This window comes from Protopterus annectens, chromosome 4.part1, assembly GCF_019279795.1.
Source record: "Protopterus annectens isolate FY-2018-M chromosome 4.part1, PAN1.0, whole genome shotgun sequence".
Lineage (NCBI taxonomy): Eukaryota > Metazoa > Chordata > Ceratodontiformes > Protopteridae > Protopterus > Protopterus annectens.
This window is the reverse complement of record NC_056734.1, coordinates 472,639,285-472,658,703: the sequence shown is the minus strand read 5'-3', so window position 1 is coordinate 472,658,703 and position 19,419 is coordinate 472,639,285. Positions and strand designations below refer to the sequence as shown.

Here is a 19,419-nt window from a genome sequence, read left to right as displayed (position 1 = left end):
GGAGAGTTAAAACCTAAGGGTGAAAGGTTAATAATGGCAGCACAGTACAGTGGACTATGTACATGTTGATTTACAAAGTCCATTGAGCATGTTGGAGAAACAGACAAATGTAGGTTCTGTAAAAAAGAATTGGAAACAATCACACACCTTGTTGCTGGGGTATGATACACTCATGGCAGAAGGCCTGTACAATGAAAGGCACAATAATGTGGCATGATTGTTCCACTGGGGGTTGTGCAAACACTACAGTATAGATGTAGCTGAGGAGCATTGGAAACATGAACCACAAAGCATTATAGAGAATGATCAAGTGAACATCAAATGGGATCACCTATTACCAGCAATTCAAAAATTAGATGCGAGAAAACCAGCTATAGTAATCCATTAAAAAAAAAAAAAGACAAAAGTAGCATTGATCTTTGAAATTGCTACACCTAGCAGTTACAGTGTCTCACATACAGAAAGCCACAAAGTCATAAAATATCAAGATTTGCAGGCAGAAATGAGAGCAGTGTGAAAGAAATTTACCCAGACAGTTCCAATAGTAGTAGGAGCAATGGGTGTCATAAAAAGAATTTAAAGTTATATTTGGATATGCTGCTATTTCATGAAACTCCATATGAATTGCAGAAAGAGTCAGTTCTGGCCACATTGTGGGTGTTGCGAAGAGCACTTTTGGCTAACATTAGTCATTGAAACAGTACTAATTTTATGAACTTTAAACATACCCTGACTTAGGAATGGGGTCCATCCCTGTCATGGTATTAGAAACCCAAAAGACTTGGAGAAATTAAACCTAGAGAAAATTAACCCCTTCACACTGGCTAACCAAATAATCTAAACAGAATTTGATCAAAAGAAGGATGTTAGGTAGGGCAAAATAAATCCAACTTCAACTATTAAATGTGTAGACACCAGAGTGTCACAAAACATAGAATAAAACAAGATGAAAAAAAGTTTACTTTATAAATCAAGTAAAAATCACAGACAATTTTGGTCCACTGTTAATAGTCTCCTACACCAAGGCAGAACCTCAAATTACAGAGATTGCTGATCACTTTAATATTCAATCTGATGTTGTTAATCTTCATTCATTCCTTAATGATGGGTGTCGGTTCCGTCCTCGGAACCGAGTCAGCCTTGTAACAAGCTAATGCCAGCCAAATAACTCTCGAGCTAAACTTTTACACACAACGCCCTTCTCCCTGTTACCTGAGATCTCATTTGCCTCGTAGCCGTAAAGCCGTTTCAAGCCAGCGCTCAGCTAAGTACTTAGTTTTGTTGCTTATAAAAGTGTTTTTCTTGTATTCACCTTATTTTAAGTCTAAGCTCACTTCTCTTTCTCTCGTTAGTCTTTTACCAACTTTTACGCATCTTTCAAGTTTCTTTTTCCTCAAATACCTTACGGTAATCTCAAGTACCATTGTTGGTACGGCCCTTTCCCTGTACCCTCTGTGGTAATAGTTCAATGCCATTGCTGGTATTCCTTTCCCTTTCTTTATTTTCTTTCTTAAAAAAAAAAAAAAAAAACAATCTCTCCTCCTTACTTTTCTTGATATTGTTGTTTTTTGTACTGTAGCATAATGTCTGAAAAAAAAAAAAGAGGAGCTTCAGGGTTCAAACAGTACGACAAGTGTAGTCTCAAAATGCCTCATGCGTATATTATTTGGGTGTTCCCCATCTTTTGGTACAGCGTCCTTGTACCATTTATCAGGGGTTCAGTTCCCGAACACTTAATGAAAGAAAAAAAATTATTCTGAAGAGCCTCCTTAAGACGCCTTTCTCAGAGGCTATCTCTGCATCGGAGGGCACACTCCCTCCCAGAAAAGATCTACAGCACCGGCCCTGCCTAAACTACAGATTTTGACTTCTGACACTGACCACGGCATCTAGCTTCCCTACAATTTCAATTCCAAGTTTGGACACCCCCTCCTACACATGTCTCTAAACTTAAGACATCGTGCCAATAGATCATACTACATGGACCCAGTACTCCCCTTTGGTGGATCCTTTTGTTGGGCAGCAGTTTAGCCCTTTCTTAGAATGGCCACAGTCCCCATTGGGGATATCCACTAGATCGACCAGGAGCCTCTCAGAATTGGATGTGGTGCGTCTTGTGGACCAGCTGCTGACAGCCAGAGGAATTGCAATACCTTCTAAGACACCATTCCCCTTTGGACTTGGGAATCCCCCACGGACTCCAGCTTATTCTCCTCCTTTGACCTCTTTGCAGGATTCAAAGAACTCAGCTCCGATACCTTTATCAGTTCCCACACCTTCGGTGCCACTAGTGGATTTCACTGTGGCTCCAGAGCTGACCCTTTGGCCTCTGACTTGCTCGGAGCTAGGCCTTCCTCAGGTTCAGGACTGGACTGCAGGCTCCTCTGCACCTGGTACGGCTCTGGGTTTCTCTATGGTGCTGTCGACCATGATTCCAGGAGCACTGTCTGTACCAAGTCCCCTTGAGGCTCCGTCCTTGGGAGCGGGCTCGTCAGAGTAGGGTGTGACCCGGGTTCCAAGGTTGTCCTTCTTGGTTCCCATCCCTCTTCAGGCGGGCCAGCTTTCCAAGCAATGGAGAGGGCCCTTGCTCTGCAGGCAAGCCATCAGCGTCAGACTCTCAGATATGTCCTTCCTCTGAGCCACATCTGACACAAGCCACTGCTTCAGGACTTCGAGCACAAGAGCCTCAGGATACCCTACTGCAGGGTGCCCCTTCTACGTAGTCCTTTTCAGAAACCCCCACTAAAGAGGTACCATGCAAGAGGAAGCACATGGACTCACCAGAGGAGTCTCTCACTGAGGACATGGACTGCGATGAATGGGAGGGGTCCCCACGGTCACCCTCTGATGATATAACATTTGGAGACATCCTGGAAATATTAAAACAGAGGGGTATCTGGAAGCCCACCAATCCCTCCTTCGAGGAGTCCATGTTCCTGCAGGCTTTTCGTGCTTGACTCTCTACTTCCTGGGTGACCCCTCCTATGAGATAAGCTGGTTCAGCTCATTCTGCAGCATGCTTGTAAGAGTCCTCACACCACTGAACCGATCCCATGGAGGTTGGACAAAATTTTATCTCCCCTGAGCAGTACCCTCACTGGTCCAAGGGTCTTCCAGTAGCTGCGATGGTGGTGGCAGCTGCCACGAAAAAGGACCTGGCCGAGGAGAGCCAGATTGTCCACCCCCCCCAAACAGGGAATCTCGGGTGGTGGACAGGCTAGGGAAGCGAGTTTTTGTGTCTTCGACCTTTGCAGTTAGGTCTTTGAATTATCTGGCACACTTCACCAGGTTTCAGAGAGACTTAGTCCCCGAACTCTCCAAAATCTTAGCAGGGCCTGTTTCTGACTAGGTCCGTGACAAGGTTGCCTCACAGTTAGTTACCCTGGAATCCATATTCAACTCCTCCATGCATCTGATTTCTCACGCCACTGAAGGAGCAGCCAGAGCGGCGGGTTCAGGTGTTGTCATGTGACGTCATGCCTGGATGTGCCTTTGTGACTTTTAAGTCTTCCTTTCTTAATGCTCCATTTGAAGCCTCCTCCTTTTTTGGCCCGAAAGTGAAAGACACATTGGCCAGGTGTGAGAAGGACTGTAAGACCCGTCTACCATGGGCATATGTTTTTCCACTCCTCAGCATCCATACTTTAGGAACCAGAGGGGCGGAAAGATGTGACACAAGAAATCGAAGGGTCCTTTCAGTGACACACGTGGCGAGTATACTTCCCGAAGCAGAGGGGGTGACTCATCCAGAAGGCACCCATACAGGGGCAGAGGGGGTCTGCATAACCAAGGCTCCAGCGATTCTTTCTCTGGACAAACCCTATCAGTGCTCCTGAGGAACGCCCCGATTGCTTTCCTCTGGAAGCAGTTGGGGGACATTTTTCCATGCATTTTTCTGCCTGGCTAACAGTAACAATGGGTCTACGGGTGTAATGGATCATAACCAGAGGATACCATGTCATTTTCATTCTTTACCCAAGGTCACCAAGTCGAATTCCCAACATTCCACCCAGTCAAAGGGAGACAGCAGTGCTAAAAATTCAAAAGCTGCTTCAAAAAAGAGTCATCCAAACAGTCCCACCAGACCAGGTAGGATCCGGATTCTACTCAAGATTCTTTTTACTGCCAAAGAAAATAGGGGACTGGAGACCAGTTCTGGATCTCAGCATCCTAAACAAATTTGTCAAACAAGAAAAATTCTGAATGGTCATGGTTCAGTCTATCCCTTTCTTGGAGAAAGACGATTGGATGTGCTCAGTAGATCTTCAGGATGAGTATTACCACATAAAAATGGACATGTGCTCCAGAAGATTTCTTCGCTTCTGGCTAGGGGCCAATCATTTTCACTTCCACGTGATGCCCTTCAGACTCTCTACAGCCCCCAGTGTGTTCACCAAGTGCATGGCAGTGATAACAGCTCACTTGAGACTTCAAGGATTCTGAGTGTTTCCGTATCTACAATTGGCTCCTCACCGCCCCCACCAAGCATCTACTGGAGATAGCACTAAACAACACACTCGGACTAGCAAAATCTCTGGGAATCTCAATAAACTGGGGAAAGTGCAACCTGATCCCCTCTCAATCCTTAGAATTTATCGAGGCGATCTTCAACACAAATGTTTGCCTAGTGTCTTTTCCGGACCACAGACTACACAGGATAAGATCCAAAATAGGGGTGATACTCTGTCAAAATCTAGTTCCAGCTCAAACAGTGCTTTAACTCTTGGGTTCCATTGCAGCGTCAATTACCATAGTGCCCTTGGCAAGATTACACATGAGAATTCTCCAATGGCTCCTTCTAACTCAGTGGTATCCCGTACCTTTTCATATAAGGATAACTCAACGATGCAAGCAGGATTTAATGTGGTGGATGAAGCCAGATGAACATCAATGGAGTCGCGCCTTTTACCCGAAACAGCCCAAGGCCACAATGTCTACGGGTGCTTCCCTGATATGGTGTGTGGGGGGGGGGCTTTTCCAGTGGAAGACGGTCCAAGGCACTTGGTCAAACATAGAGGCCCACCTGCATATCAGTGTCCTAGAACTGAGGGTGGTGCTTCTAGCATTGCAAGCATTTCAATCTATCCTTCTGTCAGGGACAATTACTATTCAGTCAGACAACATGTCAGTAGTCTGGTTACATCAACAAACAAGGGGGAACCAAGACCTACCCATTGTGTTGAGAAGCCATGAGAATTCAGCAGTGGGCGATAGCTTCAACTGCTTTCTAGTTGCAACACATATTCCCAGGAGCTCCAGCACAATTGCGGACAAGCTGAACAGTTGCATCTTGCAGCCTCACGAGTGGTTCCTCAAGCCTATCGTTGAGGCGAAGATCTTCAGCCGCTGGGGCCAGCCTTGCTGTGACCTATTCGCATCTCCAGCAAACCACAAATGAAGCAGCTATTTTGCCCTAATCTCCCTGCAGGGGGAGTCCCTGAGGGACGCTCTGATTCACAATTGGCCCACGGGACTTCTTTATGCTTTCCCTCCCTTCCCCAATTTCTAAAGAAAGCCCTTCGTCTGAGAAGCAGAGTAATCCTCATTGCTCCTTACTGGCCTTGACAAAATTGGTTCCCTTTCCTGTGGCCTCACCTAGTATACCAACCATGAATTCTGGATCCGACAATAAAATTGATCTCGCACCTGCAAGGGTTGACTCACCCAAACATTCCAGGTCTCAAGCTGACAGGTTGGTTTCTCCACTTCCGGTAATTGCCAGGCAGAATAACCTTACCTCCCCAGTATGTGATATCCTTCTGACTTCACATAAACCATCCACCAGGAAAATTTATCTCGGCAAGTAGAAGAGGTTCCTTATTTGGTCCCGACAAAGACAAGTAGACCCTTGTTCAGCCCCGGTTAGTGTGGTTTTGGATTATTTATCAAGACTTCTCCATTCAGGAGCAGCAGCCACAACCAATCGAGTACACTTAGCTGCTATATCAAACTTCCATAATGGGTTTCGGGACTCATTGCTAATCTCCCATAGTCTCTGCAAAACTTTCTTAAAAGGTGTCTTGCATATTAGACCACCCTTCAGAGAACCCATCGAACCTTGGAATTTAACACTAGTACTACAATCCCTGACACGTTCACCCTTTGAACCTGCTTCCACTTGTGACCTTAAGTTCCTGTCCTGGAAATCTCTATTTTTGATAGCTGTCCCATCAGCCAGATGCATTTCAGAGCTTCAGGCTTTGTGTATTAAACACCCTTACATGGTATTTCATAAAGACAGGGTATCACTCTGGACTAATCCTTCCTTTCTGCCCAAAGTTATCTCAGACTTGACAATTAACCAAGCGATTGACCTCCCAGTCTTTTTCCCCAACTATTCAAACAAAGGAGAGTACTGTCTTCATTTGCTGGATGTTCATAGACAGTTAAGTTTTTACCCGGACAGAACAAAGTCAGTACATAAATCAGATCAGCTGTCCGTGTCCTATTCAGGCCCGAAACTGGGAAACCCTGTCTCAAAAGAACCTTATCCAAATGGCTGAGAAACTGTATAACCTTGATTTACCAACGAAATAAAATTTCTCTACCAGGCAAAGTCAGAGCACATTCTACCAGGTCGGTAGCAACTTCTGTTGATTTTCATGCAAAAGCTTCATTAAATATTTGTGTAGCTGTAACTTGGGCTACCCCTCATACCTTTATCACTCATTACGAATCAGATTTGGCCTCCAGGGGAAGAGCAACTTTTGGTCCAGTGGTACTCTGGAACATCCTTTCATAAGGGCCTCCCAGGACTAAAGGTAGCTAGGGACTCTGTCCCATCAGTAAGGAATGAATGAAGATTAACAACATCAGATAAAAAAGTTATGTTCTTACCATAACGTTCTATCTGTATTGTTCATCTTCATTCATTCATTACCTCCCACCCTCCTTCCCCCTCCAGAGGCTCCTGGGAGATCGAATTGGGTCCTACTCCTGCTTTAGAGTTTCTGCTCAGAGACCGCCTCTGCTTTACTTATAATGGGCAAACTCGATCTGAGGCAACAGGGAGAAGGGCATTGTGGGTAAACGTTTAACTCAAGAGTTATTTGGCTGGCACAAGCTTGTTACACGGCTGACTTGGTTCCAAGGAAGGAACCAACACTAATCAGTAATGAATGAATGAAGATGAACAACACAGCTGGAACGTTATGGTAAGAACATAATTTTTTTTTTTTTTTTTGTCAGGCAGTTACAGCTGTCCTGAAGAACAATAAACCTATACCAACTAACACCCCATATAGTGTCCTTAATGACATAAAAACTTCTCCACCTGATATACCCACTCATACCCCAAACCAAAATACGTCATTTACTTTTTCATCCGTTCCTACAAGTACCATTCGAAAAGTTGTCCTCAAGCTTAAGTCCTACACTTTCTAGACAAGCTACTAGCAAGAGTATCTGCTAACTGCTGATGCCATTTCCTAACATTTTCCATCCTAATTAACCACTGCATAAAATAAATCTATGTCCCCATGATACAGAAAAAGTTCTACATCATTCCTCTACACAATGGGAGAAATTCCACTGAGTTTGCCAGTTTTAAACTAATTTCTATACTCTCACCATTTGACAAAATACTTGAAAAATGAATGAAAACACAGCTGGTGAAGCACATAACAGATATCCCTTGCCCAACATGGCTTCTGCCCTCTTCATAGTACCAACACTGAACTAAGTTTCACCTGTACTGTCAAAGTAAACTATAACTTAGTATCTAATGTCTTGTTCTTTCCAAGACATTTGGTACTTGATACTGTCTCTTGCTCTCCCCTACAAAAGCTATCCTGTTTCTCTGTCTGAGTCTTGCCTTATCTGATTTAAGAGCTACCTTCTCCCTAAGGGTCCAAGCAGTGAAATGGCAAAATAACTGCTCCTTTCTCCCCTTGCCTGTTAGAGTTCCTCAAGGATCTATTCTTAGCCCTCTACTTTCCGGTCTTTTCATAAATGACACACAAATGGCTAGAAAGCATGTTATACTCATGCAGTATGTTGAAGACCTCACACTTATCTGTGTGGAGGAAAACTTAGGCACACACAAAAGATAACTCGGGAATCTCTAATTTCCATCAAAAACTGGCTTTGTAAATCCCATCTTTTCTTGAATCCTAAAAGTCCATAGTTTTATCATGTCTCCTTAAATATGGATATTGCTGAACCAGTTACTGTGTATAATTATGGTGGCTGCCAAAAAAGCAATTATTAGAAAATGGAAATCAATCTACAACCGACTATACTAGAAATAGCGAGTATAATAACAGAGATAAAACAACTGGAATTGAGATCTTTAGAAAAGGGTAGGAGCAGACTACATAGGAAAAATGGGAACAATGCATTTAGGGGGAGGAATGAAGTTTAAAAGAAGGCAGGACTTAAATGAGCTATGTAATGTTTGACTAAAAAAATGATTGGGTAGATTATAAGTGATGTATAATGTTTGCATCTGGGAGTGTCAGTATGATTTGTGATGTAAAATGCTTACAACTAGTATTGTGTCAGTGTGGTTTGTTTACATTTTTATAAATGTATGATTGCCTGTGTCATACGTGATGGTTTAATAAAGATGTTTCTTTAAAAAAAAAAAAAAAGGTCAGGAATTGAATAATTTATGTAATTTTGAATATGCTATATGATATATAGCATTATACAACGACCCCCCATTAATATTCCAAAACGTGCACGCTGATTGGTCAGCATGCACATTGTAAATTAGAGTTATAGTAATGGAAAAAGGTCCGGTCGCCCGGACTTTTTCCATTAGTATAACTCTTTTTTTTTTACAGCAACGGAGAATGCAAGATCTCCGTTGCTTTTTACACACTGTCTCGCTATGTTAAACTCCTTTAACATAGCGAGACAGTTTTAAAAAAGTAACAGAGATCTTCCTATCTCCGTTGCTTTTTTTAAAGGTGTCTCGCTATGTTAAACTCCTTTAACATAACGAGACACTTTGTAAAAAGCAACAGAGGTCTTACTTTCTCCGTTGCTTTTTTCAAAACTGTCTCGCTGTGTTAAACTCCTTTAACATAGCGAGACAGCTTTAAAAAAAAGCAACGGAGATTCTCCGTTGCTTTTTTTAAAGCTGTCTCGCTATGTTAAACTCCTTTAACATAGCGAGACAGTTTGTAAAAAGCAACGGAGATCTTGCTTTCTCCGTTGCTTCTGCCCACAGCTCTGATGTACTGCGTAAGCATACGCATGAGCAGTACATCAGAACTGCCATGGAATAACAGACAGCTGCGGAAGGACAGCAAGGAGGCATTATACAATGCCATTATTTAAGAAAAGTAATTTTTTTTTTTCTTAAATGTTATTGTATAATAGCAGTAACCCACTTCTGGGTGTGGGTAATGCTGGATTTACCCACAGTTGTCTTTGTTTGGCCACTCGGGCTCTGCCGTTGTGACCAAACCACACCAACCATGGGTAAATCCAGCATTACCCACACCCAGGCGTGGGTTATTGCTATATATGTGAAGTGTAATGTTAGTAAACATGAACTTGCTAATACAGTTTGATTAATTTTATGTAAGTGTAAATTTGCCTGTGTCACAAGTGATAATTCATTAAAGGTGTTTAATAATAACAAAGTCCATAGTTGTCCTATTTACCCATAAACAATTTAGTAATAAAGATCTTTTCAACTTAACTTAAACCAGTAATACCAAAATTGAACTGGTAACGGACACCAAGTTCTTGGGTGTTACCATAGGCAGAAAACTAAATTATGACATCCAGAATCTGTCAAAAAAAAAAAACTCTGCTCATTGTACAGAATAATACTTCAACTAACAAATTCTTCTTAAAATCAAGTTGCCACTACTTTTCTATTATATACATATTTAGGCCTCTCTCATAATCTTGTTGTTTGTCTTTCGGCTTTTCCTGGGTAGGGGTCGCCACAGCAGAACTCCGGTCCGCTAATGATTGGCAGTAGACTTTCACAAACGCAGAGGTGCCAGCTCGACGTTCAACCTTCAACGAAGGCACGCCCATTTACGCATGTCTTTCAAATGCGCACCCAACCGCAGGGAGGACATGCAGACTCCACACAGAAGGCACTCCCCGCACTCCAGACGAGAATCGAATGGGGTTAGGCCTCTCTCATACTGCTAAACCTAAATACTGCCCAGACTAATCTTCTAAGTCAGTCTACAATAAAATTGCTAAATTTGTTTCTAAAAACCATACAAAGCACAAGCCCTTAGCAACCTAATCTACACATACTCCCCAGCTAGACCACTCTTCCTCCAAATTCCAAAGGCAAATGACCATGCGGTACTCCTCCAATTTATCTAAACTATGGAACTCGCAACCCATCACTGTAAAACAAGTAAAAGTAATCCCTTCAACTCTGGTGGAGACAACTCCAGAGGGAATCATGGCTGTGTCCCTCTAATACACCAGACTAATCCCTAGTAACAAATGTCACTCCCCACACTCTTCCGTCTTCATCCTGTATCTCACCTGCTACTCTCCTCTCTACTGTTTGCACTTCCTTAACACTTACATTTCTCTCTACCCTTCTTTTGCTCTGCTTTTTATGTCCTATACCAATTATCCTTCATATGCCATCTTACTACTTGCTATAACTAATCTGTTATTTCTGTCTTCTCTTCTACCTTACTTGCTATCCTTGTATGTCACACACTTTTTTTTCTCTGCCAATGTATTCCTCCTCTTCTTCATATGTCTTCTCACTAACAGAATGCTCCCACCTTAGAGATTCTGTTAGTCCTATTACAAATGTTCATAGTTGTCATGTATTGTCCTATGTCTAACAAAATTTATAGTTCCTTAATGTGTTCTCCAGGTTTACATCTTTGTCGTACTGCTTGCACTATCTTCCTGTCTGCTCTTATTTCAAAGTTGCACTTTGTATTACCTTGCCTGTAATTAAAAGAAAATGTTTAATACATTATTTCTTGTACTGATGGAGCTTTTCTCTCTAGGTCTGTGCTGGAAAGGGTTTTTTTCTTTATTTACCCATCCAGAATTTCATGGTCAACAAGTGCTAATAAATATGATATTTTATGAAATAAAAAATATTGCTTTTATTTGCATTTTGAGTTTTGTATTATATTGCTTTTCTCTGCATATGTATGTTAAGTCCTAATGCCTGAATTGCTAGAAAATAATTTCAGTTTTGCTTCAGGATGAAAATGCAGCATAGAACCCAAAACAGAGTTATGAAGACTTTCCATTGTCCTTTGTTCACACATAACATTTTGAGGTTAAGCAGTACAGAGCAATGGAGTGAAATCACAGGTGGAATCTTCTGATGTTTGATATGTATGTACACCAGTACTACTTTGACTAAATTTCTTAGTGAAATGTTACAGTAAAACTATAATAAGATTAGAAATCTGTTATTTTAATACTGCTGTGTAGTAAACAGAAGTGTGTATTATCCTTTGGAATTCACTGGGTAGTTGTTGCAGTTGAGAAATCTGGGAAAAATATCACCACAGTGACATAATCTGCCCCTGCTGATATAATGAGATATGTTTCAAATTGGCTGTATGGGTGGGTGCTTGTGTAGCAGACTAAAGGCCATTCCACCTGCAGAAGTAAGTTGAGATTTTTTTTTTCTAAAAATAAAAACTTCCAGCTCTTCAGAGAAGCCACTGTACCTAGTCCATTCAGTTGCACACCTAAGTCTAAAATGGTTCTTATCAAGCAAGAAGGTGCACTTTGTTTAGTCTGTATTGTAAGAAGAAAATAAAATATAAAAAATAAACGGTTATAACATTATACATTAGTTGCCATTGCATGCCATATTTTCCATGTTGATGTTTATGTTGAATATTTTCATTTATTATTTGAATTGTTTTTCCACCCATAGGGCAGAGAATTATTGGTGGCGGGGTCAGAATAAACGGACCTTAAAGTTGGGGCAGTTTCCCAGAAACACTGTGACATCCGTGGCAGGGCTTTCAGCCCATGATATTAGTCGGCCCCTTAAAAACAGTTTCATCCACACAGGGCATGGAGACACCAATCCTGATTGCTGCTGGGGTTTCCCAGATAAAATTGATGAGTAAGAGACTTTTTAAGTATTCTAAATATATATTTAAGACTAATATTTGTACTGTGAGGTTTTGGACTTCTGCATGTATATGTTAATGTTTCCTGGCTAGTGTATGTGTCCAACCAAAAAAGCATGCTTGTGATTTTCTTATGTTGATTTCATGCAGTTACTGTTGGTAGATCACTCTCATAATGACTCAGTATTAATCTAGAGTTTTCATATGGCTACCCATTGTCTGTAATGCATTTTCATTCACAGCATGTCTGAGTCAGGACTTTGGTACAAACTATCAAGCAGTCTAGTCCATTAAGAATTTCTTTTAATGGACAAAATGTTCAAGAATATGAAAGAAACTAGGCATGGGTATTTTGAAGCTCAGAAGATTCCTAACAGTGTCAGTTTGAATCCCCTAAGAAAGGAACTATCATCATTTATCCATTACTCATCAACACTCATTTTTGAGTAACAGTTCATGTTTGATTCATGACCTCATGGTATAGTTAACATGAGCGGTTAATTTGTAATAAGTAATCAACTGATTTGTATTAAACATCATTTATTTTCATTGATTGATTATGTTTAGCAAATGCCTGGGTCAGATTCTTATTACCTTAAAATGGTCGTAGTCTGTTACTGCAGGTGAATAGTTAGGCGCCAGAATATAAGCAGTGTGCTCATATACTGCTTAATAAAGTTGCGCAGGCATTATTTTCTCCAAAAATGTGCAGGTCATTTAAGTTCCTTTCTTTAGTTCTAATAAACTTTTCCATTTGATTACTGCTTTGAGTTTGTTGAAATAATTCTTTTTATTACGTAGTGATTTTATGTCCAAGTTTCTGCAAGTTATATTGTAGTTGTTTTACTGCAGTTTGCCCTATCTCTTGTCATAGAAATGTGTTCATGGCATACCTCTCAACCTCTTACTGCATGAAATCTGGACAAAGCCTGACAAAATGTGGGAACAAAGACCCCAAAATAGGGACAGATTTTAAATATTGGTCTTATAAACTTAGAAAGTTGATAGAGTAACAGGGTTTGTGTTAGCATATATTTTCTAAAGGATTTGAGGTCTGAAACTCAAATGTATATCATTATTTGTTGACCTCAATCCTCATATCATCCCAGTGATTTGCTAGAAAACCACAAATTTTATGAGGAACCGACAAAAAATATGAGGCAAAAATCTGGGCATTCTGCGAAAATCTGGACAGTTGAGAGGTATGGTTCATGGTTACTTCGGCAACCATACCAAAGGCAGATTCATTTGGTAAATGACTTGCATTAAATAGCTCTAATTTAGCTTTTTGTTAGAATCTGTTGTTATTGAAGTGTGTAATTTTATGTAATAGTCATTAGACTTTAAGACCTTCAGTATGGATTTTGCAAAAGAATGATTTCTAGAGGTTAATCAGTTCTGTCTTGCAGTGTGCATATTATCAAAGTTAGACTCCCCTGTGATTATGCTCTCAGTCCTTCCCCTTTACTGTTAGCCAATGACCTTGCATTGAAGTCAGATTTTCCTGGTTTTGTGCATTGCACCGGTGGCACCTAACACATGATGCATGCTGCTTATTTGTGAGAGAGGGTTTGAGATGAGGTACTTAAATCCCATGTTTCCACAGTGCATGTGGCAGTGACTTTCAAGGCTCCTTCCTCACTTGCTGCTCAAGTCAATGTGCTGGGGTGGAATGTATAGTGGAAATCAAAGAAGAGCAGGTTTGTTGGTTTCTACAAAGATTACATTACTTTTGCTTGAAGGTAGGAGACAGTAATAATGCCTACCAAATCTGTTGTTTAAATGGATTTAGCATTCTGCCTCTCCTCCACCATTTCTTTACCTATCCCACACATTATTAAGTGCCACAGTAAATTCTCTCTGCACCCTTAATTTCGGTGGTGCATTGTAGGGGGTCTGCCACCCCCTCCCTGAAGACGTATTTCCAGAAATCCAAGGAGTAGTTACATCTTACAGTCTGCTGCCTCTGCCCCACTTTCCCTCTCTGTAAGTTTTAGAATGACCCCTGCCCATGTCCTCAACATGATCCTGTACACCAATATATTCTTGTGTCTCTTCTGGTCAGTAGTGAAAACTCAGACTCATCTTATTCCTGGTCATGTCCTCACCTCTTTGTTGTGGCTTCTCTCTGGACTGCTCATTACCTGATGTCCTCCTCCTTGTATGGCCTCCAGAATTGTAAGCAATACATGAGATGGTCTGACTAAGGTGGAGTTTGAATATTATCTCCTTGCTTTGGGTGTCTTCTACTCTGATGGTATGCCCTTTTATTCTTTTTGCGGTTACCACAACCCCTCCCCCTTTTGCTCATTTTGGCCTAGTCCAGGTTTGACTCTTCCCCATAAATTCTACATTCTTTTCCTGCTCTGTTACCATTAGTTGCTCTTTACTGGTGGCTACTAAACACCTGGTTTGGTTTGGCCCAAGCACAATGCTTCATATCAGTCTCTAACTTCTACCTTTCTGCTCAGTTGGTCAACCAATTGAAATACTTCCTTAAACCCTTTTCACCATCCTCCACTACTACATATGTTTTTGTGTTGCTAGCAGAGAAGTTGATCATGTTCTCTTTTCCGTCTTACATGTTTTAACCACACTGAAAAATCTTGGACCCAGTGCTGACCACTGCAACACTTCAGTAGCTACATTCCTGAAATTGTCCATCTTGACATAGCTCTGTTTGTCATACCCTTCAACCGTGCAACAGTTCAATTACTCATTCTTGGTCTTTCTTCCAGACCCCTCCAGTTTTCATGTCAGTCAGTTGTGTCACACCAAATCAGAGACTACAGTGAGGTCCGTGTTAATCACATATATAACAGTACTCTCACACCAAGTTCCTATAACCCAGTCATAAAAGGATCACATCTGACTGACCGCTATTTCTGTACCCATGTTGGTTGCTGTCCTAGAGACTGTTGTCCTCTGGGAAGGTGATCAGCATTTTCCTCAGATTTCACTCCATGGCTTTCCCTGTCAGCACTGGTAGATTAAAGGGCAATAAGTTCCCAAATTGTAGCTGCCCCCTCCCAGGAGAAAGATGCGACAGTCACTGTTTTCCATTCCTTAGGCATTTTTGTGCAGGGCAGTGAGCCAGTGCACTGACCAGATTCCAGAGGATGCTTGGTAGCAGCCCACCTTTCCCACAAAGAACAAACTTTTATTCAGACTTTTGTAAGTTAAATCAACATGTTTCAGTGTGTCTAAATGTATTTGTAACATGTAGTCTTTGGATAAATGTACAAAAAGCACTTAATAAAATAATTGCTGGCTTTCTTCCTGATAGAAATAAATTGTGTATTTGTTATGATTGCAATATAGTTGCTGAAAGACTACTTCATCTAGTGCCATTTCATTGCAGGTGATCATTCAAAATGGCACTCAACAAACTCGGAACATATTTATAAAGTACATTTTTCTGTGGGACTCTTATCTCCTCAACACTTCTCCTGTAGGTGTAGACCCCACACATTATTCTAAATTAGAATTACAACATCTTGGAGAAAAGAGCAAGTTCCCCTGACATTCTGAATTTAAAGAATTTGAACTTTAGCAGAAAAGTAACTGTATAGGTGCAGAGCCATAACTGTGGTGGGGTAAAGGGGACGCTGCCCTAGCTGCAAGCTATCAGGATGCATAATCTCCAGGTACAAGTGCAGTACCTGCATTCATTTATGAAACCAAGAGAATAAATTAATCCCAATACTATATTTGTATTGTGGTAGAAACTCAGTTTGAGGTAGCAACTGTAGCAAGGGCTTGCACAGTTGTAGCAAGCAATTTGTTACATTTACAGTAGAACAGAAGACCTTTTTGTTTGTCTTGATCCTCATCTGTGGGTTGAGGGTTTCCCATTCTGGAGAACTGCCCAAGGCTCTTGTTGAGCTATGTACTGCTCTGTGTAGTGCCATTTGTTATGTAATCCACTTTAACAATCATTTTTACTAGTTAGTAAATCTTACAGTTAGTGTATACTGTGTAAAACTGTTTGTTATAATAAACCTACATAACCTGGATTAGCTGTTTGTATACTCCTGGATTAATCTCTATAAAGTGAGTGATTAAACCTGGCTAGGATGGCAAGTACCGTCTGTGAAACATGTATGTTTAAAATCTATCTTTGGAGTTTTAGCGCCATTTTTTTCCTTCTAGTCTGTCCCCATCTGAATATCTGGTTGCTGGTTTTGTGCGCTCCCTGATTCTTGAGATATATTACAATTATATCGGCTCTTCAGCTTATGAAAGGTGGTAAAGGACATCCTTCCCCTGGACTACTTTCATCCAAGGCTTCTCATCCACTCTTCAGGAACCCCCACTTAAAATACCAACCACATCATTTGCTTGGATATTGCCTATCAGTCCATGACACCTTAAAAGAAGGAAAATAAACTCATGTATGTGCACTCTGCCTGTATGTTAAACTGTTAAAAACTACTCCCCTTGAACTAAGAGCTAAGCACCACCAGGACCAACCAACCTGCCACCTTCTTCTCCCCCCCCCTTCTCCTACTCTACTTGTAACACTCCTTAGCTTCACCACTTTCTTCTAATCTTCTTTTATTTCCCTAACTATACTGACCTTGCCAGCCTGCCTAGACTTTGTCTATACTATTAATTTAAAGCCTTATCTACCTCGGGACTTACCTGAGCTCTTTCCCACATTGTTTTTTGTGAAAACTCCTTAGCACAAGCTAAACCTCGCTCCATTCGCCCTGCGGGCTCACTTTGCTCCCCTACCCTACCCCCAAATCTCACCCACCCCCAGTGCCACTAAACTTATACTTCTTGGCCACACCCTCCTCTCCAACCAACAAATCACAAACTTCCACCTTCAGATACAATTAGCACCACACCTTATTACTGTACCTAAGCAATTACAGCTCTAACTACTTAATACTTTTCCTCCTAGCCTTACCACTCAAACCTTGTCTATTACAGCTTTTACCTCTCCTACCTATCTTTAATACCCTGCAACCAACTGTTCTCACCATGTCTACCACAACCATGTCAATACTTGTGAAACTACTACTTACTGCCACACTACCCAACTAAACAAACATCCTTTCATATACTCATCTCTCCAAATAATATAAATATAATATCTATACCTAGCTACCTACTTGCAAAGTTCCACAGAGTATCCCACATTAAATACTATAATCCCTCAACCAAGAAATATCAATTTCTAATACGTGATCTACATTATGCACTGTACATTCTTAAAAATCAATCCTTACAAAATGGTGATATCTAGCCTAACCCAGGCCCTGCAAATGTCCTACCTACTGATGCTTATACCTCCAATCCCTCTATCCCACCCAGCCCCATTAAACACCCCAATTCTCTTCTGATAGCACATCTCAGTATCCAAAGCATCAACAATAAAGTTCCTCATCTCCATTCTCTCTTAGACATATACTCTTTTGACATTTTATGTTTAACAGAAACTTGGTTAAAACCACAGACGCAAGATAATGAGATTATCCCACCAGGATATCATATACTAAGAAATGACCGAACAAAAAGAAAGGGAGGGGGAGTAGCTATTCTTTTCAAAGAAGGGCTATAAGTTACTACCTCACCTTATACCCCACCTAAGGACAATAATGCAGAAATCCTTATTTCCAAGATTCAGCTTAATTCTAATAAAGCCATAAATATCTTGTGCATTATCTACCTCGTGGAAATAATAATAGCACCTTAGAGGATATTCTTAGCTGGGTCACAGCAACCGTCCCACAAGAAACTTTAATCCTAGGTGATGTCAATATAGATTGGAAGTGCATCAATACTGAGCATCCTACTTCTCATATTAACCTTCATGGCTTCTCTCAGACCATCACCTCCCCAACTAGAATTAACAAACCAAACCAAAAAGAGAGCACCTTAGATTGGATTCTGATTAATAATCACCACCAAACAGACAAAGTAGGCACCTTCCCTGATGATGTAAGTGACCATTGCTTAACCTATATAATTAGGCAAAAAATAGATATCTCCCACCCAACATCATATAGGACTTTACGTTCCAACAAGCATTTTAACCAAGAACTATTTCTGAGTGAACTTAGTGCCTGTAACTGGACCTGTCTAAAAACCCTCCCATTAGAAGAGGCTGTCCAATACTTTAACTCTAAATTCTTAACTATCCTAGACAAACATGCACCAATACATAATATACGAATTAGGTCAAAACCAGCCCCATGGCTCACCAAAGATACCAGGCAAAAAAATCTTACTAAGAAATAAAGCCTGGACTAGGTAGCGAACTACCAAAAGTTCATCTACTTAACAGACATTTAGACAAATAAGAAATGCTACTAAAAAAGCCATACTCTTAGACAAAAAAAAAACTTTTACTCCTGATAAACAGAACCATCAAAGAAGGATATATCCCTACTAGTTGGAAAGTCTCACACATTATCCTCCTACACAAAGGTGGCAACACCAATGAATATTCTGACTATAGACCCATAGCCCTTCTGACTATAGACCCATAGCCCTTCTATCCCCTTAGCAAAAATAATGGAAAAATGCATTCACCATCAGCTAATAGGTCATCTAACTCAACACAACTTACTAGCTAAGGGCCAGCATGGCTTTAGGCCATTCCATAGTACCACCACTGCCCTCCTATCCTTTACAGACACCATTAATAGAAACCGCAATAATAATTTATTCCCTTCAGCACTATTTATTGATTTTTCAAAGGCTTTTGATATGGTAAACCACACATTGCTTATCAGTATTCTCAAATCGTTTTCCCTGGATACTCAGTCTATAAAATGGTTTACTTCCTACCTGAGCAATAGGCAACAAGCAGTGCGCTGGGAAAATAATCTGTCATCCCACCTGCCAGTCACACTGGGAGTTCCCCAAGGCTCCATTCTAGGTCCTCTCTTATTTTCAATTTTTATTAATGATCTCTACTTGGCTATTCCCACTTCAACTTGTATACAATCTGCAGATGACTCTACATTAATCTGCACGGCTAAATCAGCTTCTGAACTGCAATGCCAAACCCAGAAAGTATTTAGCATAGTTGAGAAATGGTTCTTAAAGCACTGCCTTCTACTGAATCCCAAACAAACAAAGCTCCTACTCTTTACTCCTATTTGTAGGTCCACACCAATAGATATCTGTAATTTCTAACAATGGTACCCTCGTTTACCCAGACTCTACCACCAAACTCCTTGGTATTACAGTAGACAATAACCTTAACTTCGACACCCACATTAACAACACTATAAAATCAGTTAACAGAAAAATGGGCTGCCTGTACAGAGTCAAACCCTTCCTTACTCTAATAGCAAGAACTACCATTGCCCACTCCCATCTAATCTCTACTCTACTCTATGCCTCACCAATA

The 19,419-nt window shown here is 40.9% G+C and overlaps 1 protein-coding gene across 3 annotated transcripts in view; it reads left to right on the top strand.

Moving 5' to 3' along the window:
* Positions 1-19,419, top strand: part of TNK2 (tyrosine kinase non receptor 2) — a 1,226,346-nt gene that overhangs the window by 788,081 nt on the left and 418,846 nt on the right. For all 3 annotated transcript variants that reach the window (XM_044070286.1, XM_044070284.1, XM_044070285.1), the window contains exon 10: positions 11,849-12,043. In XM_044070286.1, coding sequence (XP_043926221.1) covers positions 11,849-12,043 — 195 coding nt within the window. The remainder of the gene's footprint in view (positions 1-11,848; positions 12,044-19,419) is intronic.